We start from the raw sequence: 20,116 nt of genomic DNA on the forward strand, positions 1-20,116 counted from the left end.
TAGCGGCGTGTGTCAGCAGGGGGACGGGGCAAGTACAGAAAACGCACAGCCGGAGGGGGGCGGGCCTGCTCCAGGATCAGCTTGTTAACTGCTGACAGATACTCGTCTGACAGCCTTGTGGCGTTGCTGGGGAAACTATTCACGTAATCGCCCTCTCCTTCCTCCTCAACCTCTTCTTCTCGTTTCGTTGTTTCCTCCTCCTTCCTCGTCGTCTTTGTAAGGCTGGCGTGAGGGTCTCCTCTTGCCTGCCTCACCCTGCCTCTGCCAGTGTAGCGCCACCTGTTGGTCCCAGGGCACTGTGTAGACATTGGCCTTGATCCTCAGCTCCTTTAGTAGTTGACCCAGCTTCTCCTCTGACCCCTTCAGACTCCGACCTTCCTCCACACACAGGAAGAGACGGAGGCGGGCACGGCGCCAGGCTCGGACCATGTTGAGGATGCAGGCCAGTTGGAGGAGGAATAGAGAGCAGGTGTCTACATAGCTGCAGCTGTCTGGCCGAAGCAGGTTGATAGGCCACACATCAACGTAGAGAGTCCCCTTCCCTTGGGACGAGGAGGAGGAGAGGGCCTCTGCCCGGTCAAAACGGTGGAAGTAGCGGGCGAGTGCTACGTTCTTTAGCATCTTCATGGCATCAGCAATGACAGCCACATACTCTTCTGGTCCAAGGACTTTACCACCCCCCTCTCCTCCTTTTCCCCCCTCCAAGCCCTCCCAGGACCCCCGAAGAGCAGGGAAGTGGAACGGCAGCTGTTCATCCTCGGGGTCCTGAGAGGGACTGCTAGCATCTGTAGATTTGCCTGATGAGAGGGAGGGGTCGATGAGTTTGTCCTCAGGGGGACAGTCATCATAGAAACCAAGGACCAAGGTGTTGGGTCTCATCCCACCTATAGAGAGGAAGAGAGAAAATATGAGATCAGTAGTGAAAGAGTTTGAGGCTGAAAGAGAATGATGATGAAAGATTTAAATAAAGTGAGAGAATGTGTGATAGTGAGGAGGCAGAAGAATCGTAGCATGATGGGTAGAGCAAAAGCTCAAGATTGAGTATTATTTAGGTTGGCAGAAATGAGAAAAGGGAGCAATGTGTGTGTGAGAGTGTGTCTGTACAGTAGGCATGTGTATTCTTGCTTATGTGAGTGTGTTTGTGACAGCTGGTCAAAGCTCCAGCAAGCGCATGGTATCAGAGCTGTACTGACCCAGGCCAGAGATGAAGAGCAGGTGCTGGACTCCGTGTCTGACAGAGTCAGCCAGGGTCAGATTGACAAAGGCTTTGATGTTGAGGTGGTCCACTAGAGACAGCCACGAGTCATAACGAGACTGCAGGGGATCAGAGGGCAATGTGTCTGAGAAAGAGAAAGAGAGAGAGAAAGGGATACAGAAATAAATATAACATCAATATCTATGTAGATTTACTGGCCACGGGCCATTTTCGGGCCAACTTTTACTGACTCACTCTTTAAGAATAAGTTTTTTATTCGGTGACCCGATTGTGATGTCTGCCTGCCATAGAACTAGGGCTACGAGAGGCCAGTCAATGCTGTAGGAGTGTTGTCAGCATTAGCCGAGATGAAAGTCAACACTCGGTACAGACAGATCACAGACTCTAGTTCCATGTATCTTGTCACAATAGAAGCTGCCTGGACTAACAGTCATATAGCTTTAGCTACTGAGGGACCAGAGAAGAAACATCAACACCTGCATAAAAACACATTCATCATCCCCAAGAACCCAGGTCCTGTGGAACTAATCCCCTCCAATTCCAAAACAAACCCCAGCCCTTTTCCCTTAGGCACTTTTTTTTTTTTTTTTTTTTTTACATCTGAATGAAATTGGTAAGCATTAGCAATATAGTAACAGCTCCTCTGACAGGGTAGGTCGAATTTGCCATGTCGCTTACACCTAACCAATCTTGTTCAGATCTACCATAGTTTCTGGGGAATAGTAATGTGTATGTAGCAGCAAGGTGTGAACATACTCAGGTCTCCTAGCTGCACATGTCCCAGCACGTAGAGGCCACTCTTCTTGATGTCGTTAATGAAGGAGATGAGGCCCACACTGCTGCGAGGGTTAGACACCATCAGCAGAACCTGTGGTCTCCAGAACTTCACATGGTCCTTACGCACGTCCAACATCAGCAGGTACTTACGCACCTGGGGGGAGAGAGGGAACAGGGAAGGAAGGAGATAGCGAGAGGACAGGATAGTTTTATTATACCTGCTTAGAGGACTTTTCAGGCAGGGAGAAAAAGCCCCCAAAGTAACTTCAAGGAGGTATAGAGGTGACCTTCCATAGTATCATTACTACTCTCTGAGTCTAGGCTTGGCCATAGGATCTACAGAAGTCATGAAACCCTTACTATTGTCATTCTGTACTGCCACATACATACATAAACACAGATGCACACGTCCCTTTGCCCGGCCACACCCCGGCTGCTCTCTGCTCTGGGCCGCAGTGTGTATGTGTGTGTATGTGTGTGTGTGTGTGTGTGTGTGTGTGTGTGTGTGTGTGTGTGTGTGTGTGTGCGTGCGTGCGCGCACACTCTAATCACAGGGATTCCTCCAGTGCAGAAACAAATTAGATTTACAATCAGAATCCCATTAAGACATGAGACTGTGGCAGGGAATGCAGACCAGGAAGTGTGTGTGTGTGTGTGTCTGCATATCTGCGCGCGCACACACACACACACACACACACGTCATTAAGGTTTGAAAATACCACTGTCTCTAATATTGTCAGTCTGAGAGATGTACATACAGTAAAGGTGCCATTAAGACCTACATGACTATTATCCTAAAGATGAGACATCTAACCATCTGGAAAATACCATTATATCTAGACTATACATAACCTAGTATCCCATTCAAACATTAATTTGAGATGAACATCTCCTTTTCAACAGGGTTCTATGTCCACTATGTTAACAATACCAATATCCCTGTCTGGTCACAAGGTGACACGGATCCTAAAAAGGAGGAAGATTGGAGACACATTGTTTGATTACAGAGAGAGAGTGTGTGTTTGTGTGTGTGTGTGTATGTGTGTGTGTATGTGTATGTGTATGTGTGTATGTGCATGCGTGTGTACACACTACTAATGATTAGGACACAAAACACATTTAATACAAATCATAATTATCATACTCAATCATCAGCATATTCATTACTAAGCAAAGTTCCAGCAATACAATGAGTCCCCCCCCTGCCAGTATAGAGCTTTTCTGCATCAAGACTCCTACTATGCCTCCACGTGGCGACGCACGGTAACTGGGTGTCTTGCGACCCCAGGCCAAACAAGCAGGGGAAAAGCTTGGAGGACCCAGAGGTAAGATGTCTCCTGCAGCTGTGGAAGGTGCTGGTCGTCCTGGGTTTCCCCCTTGCCACCGGGTCTTAGTCAGACCCCTGCACGCCAGCAGTTTATGGTCACCAGCAGTTTGAACTTGAGTGGGAGCTACTCTCGGCAGACCCCTGTGTGACTGATCAGCCCTATTTAGGACCACATTCCTCACCCTAGCTGGGGAGAGGCCAAGAGAAATTGCCCACTCAACCCCTTCCTGGATAGATAACTGGAAGCGATCTCCGCCATTTTCTTGCACAACAATGAGCCTCTCCTGAACACAGAGGGCTCCATAGATGGACCTCTGCGAGAGGCAAGAAGCACCAGAACTGGTTTAGACAAAAACAAGAAACAATCTCTGCCTTACTGAAGAACATGCATAAGGCACACAGAGCTACACTTAACAATATCCATATCCATATCCATCTGCGGGAACAGTCATGGCATATTACTAGTGACTGTTGCTGGCAGTCCTGGCTAAGGTGATGCTCCTCAGACTGGTTCAGAACATCACTGAAGACCTGCTGAGTCGCAGTGTGGCTTCAAGAAGAACAGGAGCGCTAAGAGGCCACTTGTGCGAGTGGCAATATGGTGTTCACTGCAAGGCAACTACAAGAGAAGGGCCTGGAACAACACCAAGACCTATTCATGGCTTTTATTGACCTATCCAAGGCCTTTCATACGTGATCTCCTGTGGGATGTCCTCAAGGTTGGCTGCCTAAGGAAGTTTGTCAACATCCTGCAGCAGTTTCATGAGGGCATGATGGCATAAGTGGCAATAGAACGCCAGGAGTCAGAGCCCTTTAGAGTGTGCAATGGAGTGAGACAATGGTGGCTTCTCTCTCCTGTGCTCTTTAACATCTTCCTCCTCATGCGTCACAGTGCTACTTCACAAGGAAATCGAGAACAGCAGCTGTTTGAGAGTGGATTTTAGACTGGATGGAAACCTCTTCAACATCAGGAGGCTCCAAGCTGCCATCAAAGCAACACCTGAGCATGTCCTTGAACTGCAGTACGTGGACAACTGCATGTCACACAAACCAGAGGTACTGGAAGCTACCCTTGCAGCTGCTGTAAGGGCTTAAACCAAAATTGGACTTGTGGTGAACATCATAAAGACCGAGGTGATATTCCAGTGGACATCCAGTCCTCCACCTGACCCGCCCGTCTCCACCATCAACAACAACAGTGTACTCACCACTGTTCCAACTTTCAAATACCTGGGCAGCTTCCTCTTCGATGACTGCAGCATTGAAGAGGATCAAACAGGCTGAAGCAGGCTCAGGAGGAGGGTCTTTCTCAATAAGGACCTCAACATACATAGAAAGGTATGTGTGTATCAGGCATTCTGCATCTGCACACACCTCTACAGCTGTGAGTCATGGACCATCTAGAGCCAACTCATAAAGGTGCTTGAGGCTTTCCACATCAGATTCCTCCAGTGCATTCTGGGAATAACCTGGCATGACCACGTACCCCACACTGACATACTGGCAAAAACAAGCTGCCCAAGTATGGAGGCCAGCATAACCCACCACCAACTGCGGTGGCACGGCCACATGATCAGAATGCAGAAGGAGCTCCTGTCTCAAAAGATTATGTACAGTCAGCTGCACCCAGGCCAGCGCTCTGCAGGGGGCCAGAAAAGGTGCTATAAGGATCAGCTAAAAACATCCCTGAACCCAACTGTTACGTCCCTCGTCCTGTAGGCGGGTGGGTTCTCCTGTCGTGCTGCGTTTTGTGTTCCTGTCTATGTCTCCTCCTCTCACTCTCATACAGGTGTCCGTCCACGATTGGCCTGTCAGTCCCATCCGTCATCGTGCACCTGTTCCGGAAGCTGCCCATGGGTTTACTTCATCACGTAGCCACATCTGTTATAAACATCAGGCGTGGAATGGGTGCCCCCATGTTTTTTTGTAGTAGATCTTGTGTGGTTAGGTAACTAGGTCTTTAAATAATGTTCTTTGGCACCGTTCACAGTCCTCTTGGTTCCCTTGTGGCGATCATTTGTTTGGACAATAAATATTCTTTCATTTTATTCCTGGTTCATAGCATTTGTGTTGCAACATTCAGCAGTCTCGCTGTATCGTGTTAGGCCCTTAGTTTACCCGAGATAGAAGGGTCGTAACACCAACAAAACTGGAGGATACTGCTGCCAAATGCTCCACCTGGCACCAGCTCTGCAAGCAAGGGGTGCAGAGACTTGAGGAAGAGAGGAACAACTCACAACGACTAAGGTACGAGGCCAGAAATGCACGACTACCACCGACACAAAGTTTTACATGCACTATCTATAGTAGACAGACAGATCACCAATAGAGACAAAAGTGGAAGTCATCATTGTATACAATGGACTACCATAAGCAAGTTTTTATGTGTGTGTGTGTGTGTGTGTGTGTGTGTGTGTACGTGTACACATTGCTAATGATTAGGATGACACAAAACACTCATAATACAATCATTATTATCATACTCATCATCATCAGCATAATCATTATCAAGCATAGTTCCAGCAATACAATGAGGTCCTAGAGTCAATGTGCAACTGCCTACTCCACTCATCTACCTGTCCTTCTCCCCATCATTCCCTCATTCCACGCTTCTCTCTGTTAATCCATCAGTCCATATCTCCACCCTCCTGAAGTCATATGTATCACTTCATCTCTCAAACACTCCTCCCCTCCATCACTGTCTTTCACCTGCATCTGCAACTTCTCTCTGTCCGTCTGTCCACTGATCCATGAATCCATCTCCATGTTCATCTCTTTCATCTATCTAGAATTATTTACTTCAAGACCATAACCATCTCCATTGCATTATGGCATTAATCTCTACTATTTCTCTGTCTTACCTCAATGTCACGCAATTGGCAGCAATCCATATACTGATAGAGCATGCACACCCATAAACCCCACCCTTAAAGACACAAACAAGCGAAGACACACGCACCCCCACCAACCCCCGAGAGACACACACACACACACACACACACACACACACACACACACACACACACACACACACACACACACACACACACACACTACTTAATCTGAGTGGCCCTGTCTCTCTGTGGTCCCCTTGTTCCCCTTGTTCCCCTCTCTCCCTGGGGATGGGAATAGAGGGAGGAGGGGGGAGAGGGGCTCAATAAGTTAAGTGGTTGTAATAATGCTCCTGTAATAATGCGCATTTTGACGGACGCCTGGCAGCCAACCGCCCTGGCAACCGTCCCCTTGGCAACAGTCCCTCCTGGCAACGCCCCCCCTCCTTGAAAATGTGGTGTACAGCAACAAGCTTGAAGGATAGAGGACACAATCTATGGACACTTGGATGATATCATTGTGTGTGTGTGTGTGTGTGTGTCTCGGGGGGGGTGGGGGTCGTGCGTGTGTGTGTGTATGTGTGTGATCGAGTGAGTGAGAGAGAGAGAGTACCTGGTGGAAGATGAGTGCCTGGCTGATGTAGCCCCAGCTGCTGGTAGGGCTGAGGTAGTGGATGAGCAGCAGAAGTAGCAGCATGAAGGCAATGCTGGCCGAGGCATAGATGGAATTGATCAGGAACATCATGACTGCACATCCCACAATGCCCAGCACACAGGTGTGCCATGTGAAGTACCGGAAGGTTGGCCTGGAGTATGGAGGAGTCAGATTAATACTTAATAATAACCTATAACTAAATGGAAACACATAAAATTCAGCATAAATGTACTTGCATTTAGATGTTAACATGGGATTTTGTTTATGGTGGAACTGTCCCCAGGAATACAGTACATGCGTTTCCATGATTGTTTTTAATAAAGACAGAAATGTATTCCATTTCCACTCTGATCCCCTTCCCAATTTTACCCCTGCTTTGATACACATATTGCTGTCGGTGTGTGTGTATACTGTATATAGAGACATGCACATTTCAGAAGTCTCAAACATATTTGTTAACACACACACGCACGCAATCAGGTATAACGCTATCACAGTATCAGACCGACAGCTCTATCTAAGCATGATAAACAACCGGAGGTGAGTGTAGAGAAAGCAAGGGGGTTAAAGTAATTAAAACATAAAGAGCTCCAATACAAAATTACAGCACACAGATAATGAAGTGCCTCTATAGAAAGGTGTGCAGTTCAGCATGCATGCATAAGTAGTGTATGTGTCAGTTTTTGTATGTGTTTTAATGTGTTTGTGTGTTAATGAGTTTCTGAGTGTGTGTGTGTGTGTGTGTGTGTAGGTGTGTAGGTCATGCCTGAGTTCCCCTGGGTCGACCAGCGGACTAAGGTAGTGGGGTCATTGATCACGTAGCGACCCCAATCTTCTGCAATAACAGAGGCAGGAGATAAACAGCCATTAAGGCTGCCCGGGCTACTGTAATTACCATCCAAATGACTTGTCTCCATCAACAGCCTTGGCCCAGCTGGGAACACTTTGGAGGTGCAAGGCTACGCTAACAGACTTAGCAACATTAACAGGGAGAAACGCAACTGAGCACTAATGCTACGTAGCCCACGCTAAAATGTGAGAGGGAGAAATAGAAACAAATACTGCAGTCATTACCCTTCTCTCTCTCCCCGTATTTGCTTTTAAATCTCACCATCACTTGAGGGAAAGCGGCTCTCTTTAGGCCCCTAACCTTCACCTACTTTCCATCCATTGTTATGGTTTGTTTTTAATCGCTCGTTTCACTGCATTATTGTGTCACTCCCAACATTTTCCCTTAGCCCCCCCTATTCTCTCCCCCCCTCTATTCCCATTCTTCTCTCTCTGGCCCTGCTGGAGAGTGTGTAATTATGTTAAAAGCATGTGCTCCCTCTCTCTCCCTCCCTTTGCCTTTCTTGCCCTCTCTCCTTTTGTGTTTGTAATCTCTGTCTTGTTAGTGGCAGTGTATATCTCTGACACACTCCCCAGGTCTCTCCCACTTTCCTCCCCCTCCTCACCACCCATTTCCCAATGACTGATGTCACTCTGCTGACATCAGCGAAAACAAAAAATGGCCACCCCTCAAGCACTTAAAGAGAGGGGGCCCGGCCGACAGCCAAAAGACACGTCATGATTGGAGGGGACAAAACACTGTGCTACGGCCATCACCTTAAAACACCCTGGCTCTGGAAATGTCCAAATACACTCAAGTGTACACAAGCCTGCCAGATCTGCAGTCATAATCTAGAAGTTAAATACCAGTGAGTACTCCATCAGACATTAGGTCAGATATCATTCTAAAGCAACGTTATATCATTGAAACTGGACTAACACCAAACTCCCTACACATGCACACACACTTGGAATGACAGAATAACTTAATGGTTCCTGTTCCTCAGGCCTATACGGTGTGAGAGTACAGCATGTGAGTGTTCAGACCAGATCGTATTCAGGTCCAGATTCCAGTCCAGTGAACGTTCACACCATGTCTGCAGGTGCTACTGGCCACTAAGTGATGATTCATTACATTACTCAAACATCTATGATCATAAGAGCTTTGGTATCTATTTATTTCCTAGCCTGTGTCTACATACTTCAACATTTCTACCCTAAATACCAGATATCTACAAGGACACAAAGCTTGTGCAACCCTTTGCATTCAAGGGACAATATTTGGCATTATCGTCCTGTTTTCCAAAACCTAGGCTGTGTGTGTGTGTGTGTGTGTGTGTGTGTGTGTGTGTGTGTGTGTGTGTGTGTGTGTGTGTGTGTGTTGCTAAGCTACTCAGCCTTGTCCCCTAAACTCAGTCCTCAGTCTCATCAGCAGTGGAACACACACTGCCCCAAAGGAGCCTTCTGGAAAACTGGAGCCATTTACTGAAAAGCTGCAGCCAACAGCTCCTTAACACAAATACATAAACACACACACACACAGTGACTGGATATATTTAGGAGATGCTGATGAATACACTAACACACTAAAACAGACTAACACTAAAAAGCATACATTCACTCACACACACTGTCTCTCTGTCTCTCTCTTACGCTCTCACTCACGCTCTCACTCAGGCACTCCACACACAAGCAGACAGCTCTTCCGCTACATCATAATTTTGCAGGCCCCCATCCTCCCCCTTCCCCAGCAAAACACCCGTGTGTGCCAAATTTAGGGTAAAGGGAAATATTTCTGCTAAATTAGTTATGCTAATTACAGAGCAGTTCTCAGGGGAGAGCCAATGCTAAATGGCTTTTAATTCCTCTCGCCTGGAAAGAGGCGCGGGAAAAACACAACAACAAACAACAACAAAAGAACCGCCCGGCGACATAACAACAGCAGACTAATAGAATTAAGGAAGTGCCCCAAAGCAGCCATCCAACCACACGCTTTATCAGCTCAAGGCCGAACCTTGTTGCCCAATGGGTAGAGAGATTCACTGAGACACAGAGAGGGGAATGTTTGGGGGAACTTCATATACCCTTCACACATGGTCAAGCACTGATATGGACATGGAGGTATAGGGGGTTGGAGGCACACAAACAGATATAGAGGGGAAATAATGTAAATGGACTCTTAGGAACACCCACATCCACACACAGTTTTATCTGTAGTCCCTCTTCGATGTGCAGCTGGGAGCAGTGGCCAGTTTATGTCTTTTAATTAGCACACTGTCGCCACGGCACCCAGCTGGCACACACACTGAGTGGAACACAAACACACTCAACATTATCAAACCATCAGAGAGACAGAGAGAGAAAAGAAGAGAGCGAGAAAATGGGAATGTGTGTTACAGAGGAAGAAAAACAGAGAGAGACATAGAAGAGATGTCAAAGGAAAAGATAAGAAAAGAAAAGAGATAGACAAAGTAGATGGAGTGGCTGATTGAGTGAGGCTGGCAGAGGCAGAGAAAAGATACCCCAGTACAAACAGGGTCATGTGTGTGTTGGTGTATGTGTTGGTGTATGTGTTTATGACTCTGTGTGTGTGTGTGTGTGTGTTACCTGAAGTTAGGTGCGGAGGCCCATTCCAGGGCCAGACAGGCCAGGTCCACAGCTGCGTAGACTAGCAGGAAGAAGATTGTGACGATGCTGGCAATGGTGTTTAATTTCCCAGAGAACAACACCAACTGAAGCGAGAATGAGAAGACATAATTGCTCAATGTCAATTAGAAAAATAAGAAAATACACAAGTCCATTCAAAACATGATATACAAAATATGAACAGACACTGATATTACCATGGTTATTGTCATTGTGTATCTGTATATACCATTACATAGATAGCAGACTAGGTAGAGAGAAAATCAAGAGGGAGAGATTAACAATGGAGGACAGATTAATGAAAGCTGTATCATTGACAGGCACTCTCAGGAGTGAAGGAGAGAGGGAGGGAGGCAGAGAGAGAGAAAGAGAGAGATCCCTCTGACCTCCACAACACAAAGTCAATGCGAGTGTGCCTCCCCAGCCATCCCCTGAGAGCCCCTTTTACAAGAGCATTAATTAGCCATTACCTCAGGCACAGGGCAGCATGGACAACTGCTGTCATAGCAGCAGGATCTGCTGTTAACACGCACTGCTACGGTGTGTGTATGTCTGTGTGTGTGTGTGTGTGTGTGTGTGTGTCTGGAGGTACGCACAAACGCACACAATTGTCTGAGAAGAATCTGGGGGAATCCAATACTTGTAAATATATACTGTATATACTTGTGGTCATCTTATAAATACCTATTATTACCCTCCAGAACAAAATGTGCATGCTGTATGTGTGTATGGTTAATTGTGTGTGTATGTGTGTTTTTATCTGAGATAATATTTTAGAGCTTGAACAGGACAGTAATGGGGCTTATCTTGTGTTTAATAGTGTAGATCCGAAAAGAGATAGTCACAGCATACACTTTAAGTGTGTGTGTGTTTACAAAACCCCGAACTGAACCAAAGTAACCAGCTATCGCACAAACCATGTGAAAATGAACCAAATCTTCTCTAGCGGGGGGTAGAGGTGGAGTAAACTGATTGGCCTTTAGTTGATCAAACCATTTTTAAATGTTAAAAAGGGTGAAATGCTGTCAGATAGGCCTACATCATGGCTCTTAAAAATAAGAAACATATTAACATTGTCCCATCTCATTCTATTATACTTCATAACTCATTTTCTCAGCAAGAATGAGCAATGGAAAAACAACAGCACATGTGAGCCTGCCATAAGGGCCGCTCCTAGTCCCAGGGCCTGGGAAACATTCCTGGTTGTACCCCCCTGACGGTGGCCCTGTCATAGTATACTCAGTTTGCCTTTCCATCTCTCCCTTTCTCTTTCCCTCTCCCTCCTCCTGCCCTCCCTCCCTTTTTTTCCTCTGTCCCCTCGTCTGATAGATTGTTTAACATGGAGTAAGATTAGAATCACACTTTTGTCATCACTGAATCATTCAAATGGCAGAGGGAGAGAGAGGGAGAGAAAAGTGCGGGGGTGTCAATGAGCTCTGATAGTGGCCGTGCAGCTAACGATTTCCCTCTAATTACCACCCCACTCCTGGAGAGGAGCGAGGGATGAGAGAGGAGGAGAGAAAGACCAGCCATTTGGCCTTTAACACTCATCTAAGATAATGACTAGATAGTCAGACTCTCTTCAAGAGAGCCCTCTCCTTCTCCTTTTTTCTATTCTTCAGTCCTTACCCTTCTTGACTGTTCTAGTCTAAAGTGACTTTTTTTCTCCATCTCCTCCACTTCAATGCCACTGATCAGGGTGAATTGAACAGGTGAAAGCGGAGAACTTGCCTCACCTGTCTTTCCTCTGTCAAGTCTTGTTCAGATCAGTAGAGATGAAAAGGGCTTAATGAAAGGAAGCCTCTAATCACTATAAAGCCACTAGCCTTTAAAAGACAGAATGATGTTGTTTTATCAGTGGAATAAAACTTCTCACCAAATGAAACAAAGTGAAACATTCTGTCTGGTCCAGGCTATTGAGACACAACCCTTTTTTCTTACATCTCGTTCGCTCCTCCTCTCCTCCCTCCCACTCCTCCCTGTGTCTTCTCTCCTCCTCTCCTCCCTCTCACTCCTCCCTGTGTCTTCTCTCATCCTCTCCTCCCTCTCACTCCTCCCTGTGTCTTCTCTCCTCCTCTCCTCCCTCTCACTCCTCCCTGTGTCTTCTCTCCTCCTCTCCTCCCTCTCACTCCTCCCTGTGTCTTCTCTCCTCCTCTCCTCCCTCTCACTCCTCCCTGTGTCTTCTCTCCTCCTCTCCTCCCTCCCACTCCTCCCTGTGTCTTCTCTCCTCCTCTCCTCCCTCTCACTCCTCCCTGTGTCTTCTCTCCTCCTCTCCTCCCTGTGTCTTCTCTCATCCTCTCCTCCCTCTCACTCCTCCCTGTGTCTTCTCTCCTCCTCTCCTCCCTCTCACTCCTCCCTGTGTCTTCTCTCCTCCTCTCCTCCCTCTCACTCCTCTCTGTGTCTTCTCTCCTCCTCTCCTCCCTCTCACTCCTCCCTGTGTCTTCTCTCCTCCTCTCCTCCCTCCCACTCCTCCCTGTGTCTTCTCTCCTCCTCTCCTCCCTGTGTCTTCTCTCCTCCTCTCCTCCCTCTCACTCCTCCCTGTGTCTTCTCTCCTCCTCTCCTCCCTGTGTCTCACCTGTACGAGGAACCAGGAGATGAGCACAGAGACCCAGGGGTTCCCGCTGCGAGACGTCTTCTTAGCCGGAGACAACACTTTGCCTACAGGGGCATACACAGACATAAAGAGAGGGGAGGGGAGAGAAGTTAGGGAAACAATCATGAGAGAGAAGGGTGGAAGGCATGCACAGAGAGATAGATAGAAAGAGATAGATAGAGAGAGATATACACATACAGTGCCCACCATAAGTATTAGAAAGAGGAAGCATTTAGTGGTCTTTTAGCTCTATACTCCAACAGTTTGGTTTTGAAATCAAACAATTACTGAGGTTAATAGATATTCTGAGCTTTATTCAATGTTTTCTTTTTTCTGATTGGTTTCACCATTTAGAAATTACAACCCGTTTTATACATAGTCCCCCTATTTTAGGGCACCAAAAATATTGGAAAATTGGCTTGACAGGTGTTTCTGGTTAGTCAGGTGTGTTCTGTCACATCATTGCATGTGCAGGCATAAGACAGCTATCAATGTCTAATATTGATTCTAGGCTTTGCATTTTCCTGACTTGAAGACACCAATAGGAGTTTGCTATTGGTGTCTGTCAACATGAGGACCAAAGAGACGTCAATGAAAGTCAAGAAAATGGAATGAAATATCATAAAACTCTATCAGAAACATAGCCAAAACAATTAATTTATTTAACTGTTTCCTGTACATATTAGTTTTTTTGTTTGCTGTTTTGCTTTTTGTCTTTTCTATTATTATTTCTCTCTCCTTTTTATTATTATTATTATTAATTTCTGTTTTTTTTAATGTACAATACCAAATGCAAACTGGCTTGGTAGGTCAAGGAAGACTTCGACCCAAGATTTACATCATACAACCTCATCTGTGTAACATTGATTGAGGGGGTGCTATGGTTTGGGCTATAGTATATATATATATAACTATATAGTACAGCTGCCACAAGAACTGGCTAACTTGTCTCAATTGATTATGTTACTGCTGACAGCAGCAGGAGAATGAATTCTGAAGAGTACAGAAACAGCTTGTCTGCTCGAGTACAGGCAAATGCCTCCAAATTCATTGGATGGCGCTTTATCATACAGTAAGACAATGACCCCAAACATACTGGGAGTTTTTCAGGGCCAAAATGGAAAGTTATTGACTGGCCAAGTCAATCTTCAGATTTAAATCCAATTGAACATGCATTTCATTTTCTGATAAGATTTTAGGCAAAAAATACCTCCAAACAAACAACTGAAGATGGCTGCAGGACAGGGCTGGCAAAGCATCATCAGAGAATATACACAGTGTCTGGTGGGGTCAATGGGTCGCAGACTTGCAAAGAAATGTTGACCAGATACTAAACATGAATACTTTATTTGGACATTATATGATTTTTTCCAATACTTATGGAGCCATGAAATAGGGGGAGTAGGTTTAAAACATGTTTGACTTTCTAAATGGTGAAAAATGTAATTAAAATTTTTTTTTAATGAAAAAACATTGAATTAAAGCTGAGAATCTCTAATTTGACTCGAGTAATTGTTTGATTTCAAATTTAAACTGTTAAAGTATAGAGCTAAAAGAAGACAAAATGTTTCCGCTTTCCACAACTTAGGGAGGGCACTGTACAGTGCATTCGGAAAGAATTCAGACCCCTTCACTTTTTCCACATTTTGTTATGTTACAGCCTTATTCTAAAATGGATTCAATTATTATTTTTCCTCATCAATCTATACACAATACCCCATAATGACAAAGCAAAAACAGGTTTTTAGAAATGTTTGCTAATTTATTAAAAATAAAAAACTGAAATATCACATTTATATAAGTATTCAGACCCTTTGCTATGACACTCGAAATTGAGCTCAGGTGCATCCTGTTTCCATTGATCATCCTTGATCATCCATTTCTACGACTTGATTGTAGTCCACCTGTGGTAAATTCAATTGATTGGACATGATTTGGAATGGCACACACCTGTCTATATAAGGTCCCACAGTTGACAGTGCATGTCAGAGCAAAAACCAGGCCATGAGGTCACAGGAATTGTCTGTAGACCTCCAAGACAGGATTGTGTCGAGGCACAGATCTGGGGAAGGGTAAAAAAATGTTTTTGCAGTATTGAAGGTCCCCAAGAACACAGTAGCCTCCATCATTCTTAAATGGAACCAGCAAGACGCTTGCTGCCCAGCCAAACTGAGCAATAGGGTGAGAAAGGCCATCCCCCCTCAGGGAGGTGACCAAGAACCCAATGGTCATTCTGACAGAGCTCCAGAGTTCCTCTGTGGAGATGGGAGAACCTTCCAGAAGGACAGACATCTCTACAGCACTCCACCAATCAGGCCTTGATGGTAGAGTGGCCAGACGGAAGCCTCAAGAGATGGGTCTTCAATCTACGGCGAAAGATAGGTAGTGACTGCAGTCATGACAGCAGTGGGAAGCCCGTTCCACCAGTGGGGCGCTAGGACAGTGAAAAGCCGTGACCGAGTAGCGCGGCTGCTGTATCCACATAGAGGTGGCGGTGCCAGGCGGCCAGCTGAGGTGGAAGAGCGGAGTGATCAGGCAGGGATTTGGGGGCTGACCATTGCTTGCAAGTACGGAGGGGCTGTTCCCTTTGCCGCCCGGTAGGCGAGCACCAGGGTCTTGAATCTGAATCTTGGCAGGGAGCCCGGCCAAGAGTGCATTGCAGTAGTCAATTACATGAACTGTTATCCTTGCATTAAGATGGACTCAATTCAACTTACTGAGTGATTTGTTGATGACATTTTTGCATTTTAGCTAATTTTAAGAGTGTCATAGCAAAGGTTCTGAATACGTATGTACATGAGGTATTTTTGTATTTAAATTTGAATAAATTTACTGAAATTTCAAGCGTGTTTTCCCTTTGTAATTCTGGGGTATTGTGTGTGGATTGATGGCAAATTCTTTTAATTTAATTCATTTTAAATTGAGTCTATAAGTTGAGTCTCTAACACAACAAAATGTGGAAAAAGTGAAGGGGTCTGAATACCTTCTGAAGGCACTGTAATAGTGGTAAAAATGATTTGTTAGACAAGGCTGTGTGTGTATATATAGCGGGATACTACACAAGTACATCCATTACCACAGGACACACTGTCATTGAGCTACCTCATTTACCTCCCCCCCCCCATACACACACAACAGAGAAGCGGGAAGATGAAAAGGGCTGATGTGAGTAGGAGAGATGGGCGCGACACAGAATGAAAGAGGACAGAAGGATACCAACCAAACAGGTCGTCCCGTGCCAGAGCGTAGAGGATGCGGGAGGCCCCTATTAGGTTACTCATGGCTGCAGACAAGGTGGAGGAGTACACCCCGATTGTCACAAATGGTTTCCACACGTTGATGTCCCGCAGAAAACTGTAGTCCCTCTGGAGCAGAATACTGAAAGAGAGAGAAAGAGAGAGAGATGTTTTTTACCTGACTGCTTCTCTTTTGAAAACATGTCAGATCCATTAAAGTGAATAAGTTAGCAGTAAACAATAACAGTCAAAAGAGACACACAAACTAGAGATGAGGGAGTTCTCACACGTTCCTAATTTGCTAAAACACTATTGAATCACACCTGGTACAGACTGGGAAGCATTTGTGGCATGGTAGCCCTGCCCAGTTATATGCAACCACAAACGCACTGCCTGTCATTTAGGCTCACAAAGTCAGACTCTCCATTGAAATGACAGCACAGCCATCAAAAAGTGTTGATGGGAGGCTAGTGAATCTAGTGAATCTAGTGAATCTAGTGAATCTAACCAGCAACACGCAGATTCTACCGATGAAAAGAGACGAGTGCTTCCAATGGAGGCAGAAATTTTAAACAGATTTATATTAAAAAAAAAGCAAGAAAAAAAAGCAATTGAATGCACTGCTCACCTGCGAAATGCTGGCATCAAAAACTTTATGTTTTAATTTCATGTTGTGCATGCACATCGGTTTGTAAACAATAGCATGGGCGGATGAGAAGGGTCATTGCGTGCAATTCAGATGGAGCCTACAGCAAAAAGATTCAAGGGGTGTGGACTTGCTTGTGAACTATAGCACCGATATTATATGCCGATATAGTAAGACTGGTAGCTAATCAATGAGCATCTCCACTCATTCTGCCTGTATTAGCAGCAAAATATAGCTCAAGATGGCATTTTTCAGAGGCAAGAAACACAAGTTTGAAGTTTGAAGTTTGAATCATGTCATCTTTATCTTGCAGCTATAAGATAAACAGTAATAATAATACAAATAATAATAATAATAAATGCCTAATAAATCTACTCAATCTCAGGTCAAGGGTGATTTGATAATGATTTCAGACGTTAAATAAGTAGCTGAATTGGATGTGTTATAATTAAATGTTTTCCTAGATATGTTATCGGTATTGAAATTCGTTTGGTTACAGATTGTAAAACAATGCACCACAAATCAATATACATAAATTTTTAGTCTTTAATTCCATTAATTGTGATTCCACTCGGATTATTTTCACGAGGGACGAGATATTTGACATCAGGGACTCAACACCATCTTGATTTATGTCCCAACTTTCTCGCCTCATTTGGGGATTTACTGGACATTCTGGTTAAAGGTGCTCTGGCCCTCGGCCAAGCAGTGAGGCAGAGATGGAGAGGTAAGTGCACCAGGGCTCTGGTGCGCTTCAGGGAGAGAGGATTACACTCGCCTCTACCGGGAATACTCCTCTCAAATGTCCACTCACTGTGCAACAAAATGGACGAATTGCGTCTTCTTATCAGGACAAATAGAGATTTTTCTCTCTCTTCTGTTTTATGTTTCACGGAATCGTGGCTGATTGAATCTACACTGGACTCCACTGTACAGCTGCCCGACTTCCGGCTGTTACGTGCGGATCGCGAACCGATACTTTCACACAAAACATGAAAAAAGGTGGAGGGATCTGTTTCTATATAAATCAACGCTGGTGCGACCTGAAAGTGAAACAACGTGAAAGTGACTTTGCAAACTTGTTCTCCTGACCTGGAATAATTTTTCATCACCTGCAGACCGTTTTACTCTACACGTGAATTCACTTATTTTATATTGGCTGGCGTTTACATCCGTCCACAAGCTGATGTGAAAGTGGCTCAACGTCAACTCGCCGACCAAATATTAGGAGTGGAGAGAAGGAGAGAGAACACGTATTCCCCAGTTATTGTCCTTGGGGACTTTAACAAGGGCAACTTAACTCACAAACTCCCTAAATATAAACAGTTAATCAAATGCCGACCAGGGAGGAGAAGATTTTGGATCACTGTTACAGCACCATCAGCAGAGCTTATCACACAGTTCCCCACGCGGCTCTGGGGCTATCTGACCACGCTCTTATTCATCTGATCCCGGCATACAGGCAGAAACTAAAACTTTCTAAACCTGCTGTGCGGAGATCTAAGAATTGGAGCAGCAGAGAAGCAGTGGAGGAGCTGCATGACTGCCTAGACACCACAGACTGGGACATTTTTAAGACTGCTTCCAACAGCCTTGATGAATACACAGAGTCTGTGATGTCATACATCAGCTTCTGTGAGGACAGATGTATTCCAACACACACCAGGGTGAGTTACAACAATGACAAGCCCTAGTTCACAAACTCAAACAGCTTTGTTTGGAGAAGGAGAGGGCTTTCAGGAGTGGAGACAAGCAAAGTACACGTTTGGCAAGGAGATTAAGGAGGCCAGACAACAGTACTCAAGGTGCTGGAACGACTCCACGTCAGTCTGGAAAGGCAAGACTTGCACAGACTGCAAAACCAAATCCCCCCACTCTATGGATGACCTCAGACTTGCAAACGACCTGAATGAGTTCTATTGTAGATTTGACAGACAATGGAACAGTCCTAACTCTGACCCACACAACCAACCCCCCTCCACAGCTATCACACCTCTTCTTACCAGCCTGGACAGATACACTACCCCCCCTACACAATGGACCCAGACAGCCCCCTCCCCCCCATCACACCTCTCTCCATCCAGGAGAGAGACGTCAACAAACTGTTAAAGAGTCATAACCTCCGCAAGGCAGCTGGACCAAACGCTGTCTCCCCCTCCACACTGAAGCACTGTGCAGACCAGCTGTCTCCAGTGTTTACGGACATCTTTAACACCTCACTGGTTGAATGAATGGTACCTGCCTGCTTCTAAACATCCACCATCATCCCAGTTGCCAAAAAGCAGAGGATCACAGGCCTTAATGACTACAGACCAGTCGCCCTGACCTCTGGTAATGAAGACCTTTGAGCGCCTCGTGCTCACCCACCTGGCTTCCTGGTGGGAAGACTTAGATTAGATTAGATTAGATTCAACTTTATTGTCATTGTGCAGAGTACAAGAGTACAGAGACAACGAAATGCAGTTAGTGTCTAACCAGAAGTGCAAAAAAGCAGAAAAGTGCTGTGAACAGTATATACAGGTAGTGCAGTATATGCACAGTATAGTATAAGTAGTGCAGTGTAAGCAGTATATGAATTAGCAGTAGCATTATAAGCAGAATAAATAGAATGCAGTATGAACAGTGTAAGCAGCATCTGAGCTGAGCATGCATAACTTGGAGCTGAATGCCCTAAAAACTGTAGAGATGGTAGTAGACTTCAGGAGAAGCCCAGCCCCAACCGCCACCCTCATCATGTGTGACCTCCCAGTTAACATACTGTGGAGTCATTCAGATTCCAGGGGACAATAATTTCACAGGACCTCAGGTGGGCGGAGAACATCACCTCCACCATCAAGAAGGCCCAGCAGAGGATGTTCTTCCTGCGGCAGCTGAAGAACTTCAACATGCCGCAGAAAGTGATGGTTGAGTTCTACACGGCCATCATTGACTCCATCCTCAGCTCATCGATCACCATCTGGTCAGCCAAGAAGGTCATCGGCTGCAACCTGCCATCTCTCCTGGACCAGTTCCACTCCAGGACCAGTAAGAGAGCAGGAAAGATCATAGCTGATCCTTCCCGTCCTGGTCACCACCTCTTCCATAGACTTCCATCCGGCAAAAGGTTCCGGTCAATCACAACTGATTGTTGGTCAGGGTCAACTGAAGCACTGATGAGCTTTACTGCTCATTTCTATGACAAGATTTAGAAGACAGTCCAAGTCGTCCTGAATGTAAAGGCCATGCCAGAGTCCCACACAGGAGAGTACAGATGTTTGGGCAGATGTTCCTGAAAATGCTTCAAGAGTTGGATATTGAGACTACACGTGTGTTGCTAGTGCTAAGAGACAGTGGCGCCAACATGGTAAAAGGGATGAGACTG

At 45.5% G+C, this 20,116-nt stretch overlaps 1 protein-coding gene across 1 annotated transcript in view; it reads right to left on the reverse strand.

Annotated features, from left to right (window-relative positions):
- Window positions 1-30: 30 nt before the first annotated feature.
- Window positions 31-20,116, reverse strand: part of LOC310823454 (solute carrier family 12 member 9) — a 47,290-nt gene continuing 27,204 nt past the window's right edge. The window contains exons 10-16 of the mRNA XM_083696315.1: window positions 16,094-16,251; window positions 12,856-12,938; window positions 10,242-10,366; window positions 6,765-6,957; window positions 1,973-2,147; window positions 1,194-1,340; window positions 31-884 (exon numbers count right to left, since the gene is read on the reverse strand). Coding sequence (XP_083552441.1) covers window positions 166-884; window positions 1,194-1,340; window positions 1,973-2,147; window positions 6,765-6,957; window positions 10,242-10,366; window positions 12,856-12,938; window positions 16,094-16,251 — 1,600 coding nt within the window. The 3' untranslated portion in view covers window positions 31-165. The remainder of the gene's footprint in view (window positions 885-1,193; window positions 1,341-1,972; window positions 2,148-6,764; window positions 6,958-10,241; window positions 10,367-12,855; window positions 12,939-16,093; window positions 16,252-20,116) is intronic.

Source organism: Argentina silus, assembly GCF_951799395.1.
Source record: "Argentina silus genome assembly, chromosome: X".
Taxonomy (NCBI): domain Eukaryota; kingdom Metazoa; phylum Chordata; class Actinopteri; order Argentiniformes; family Argentinidae; genus Argentina; species Argentina silus.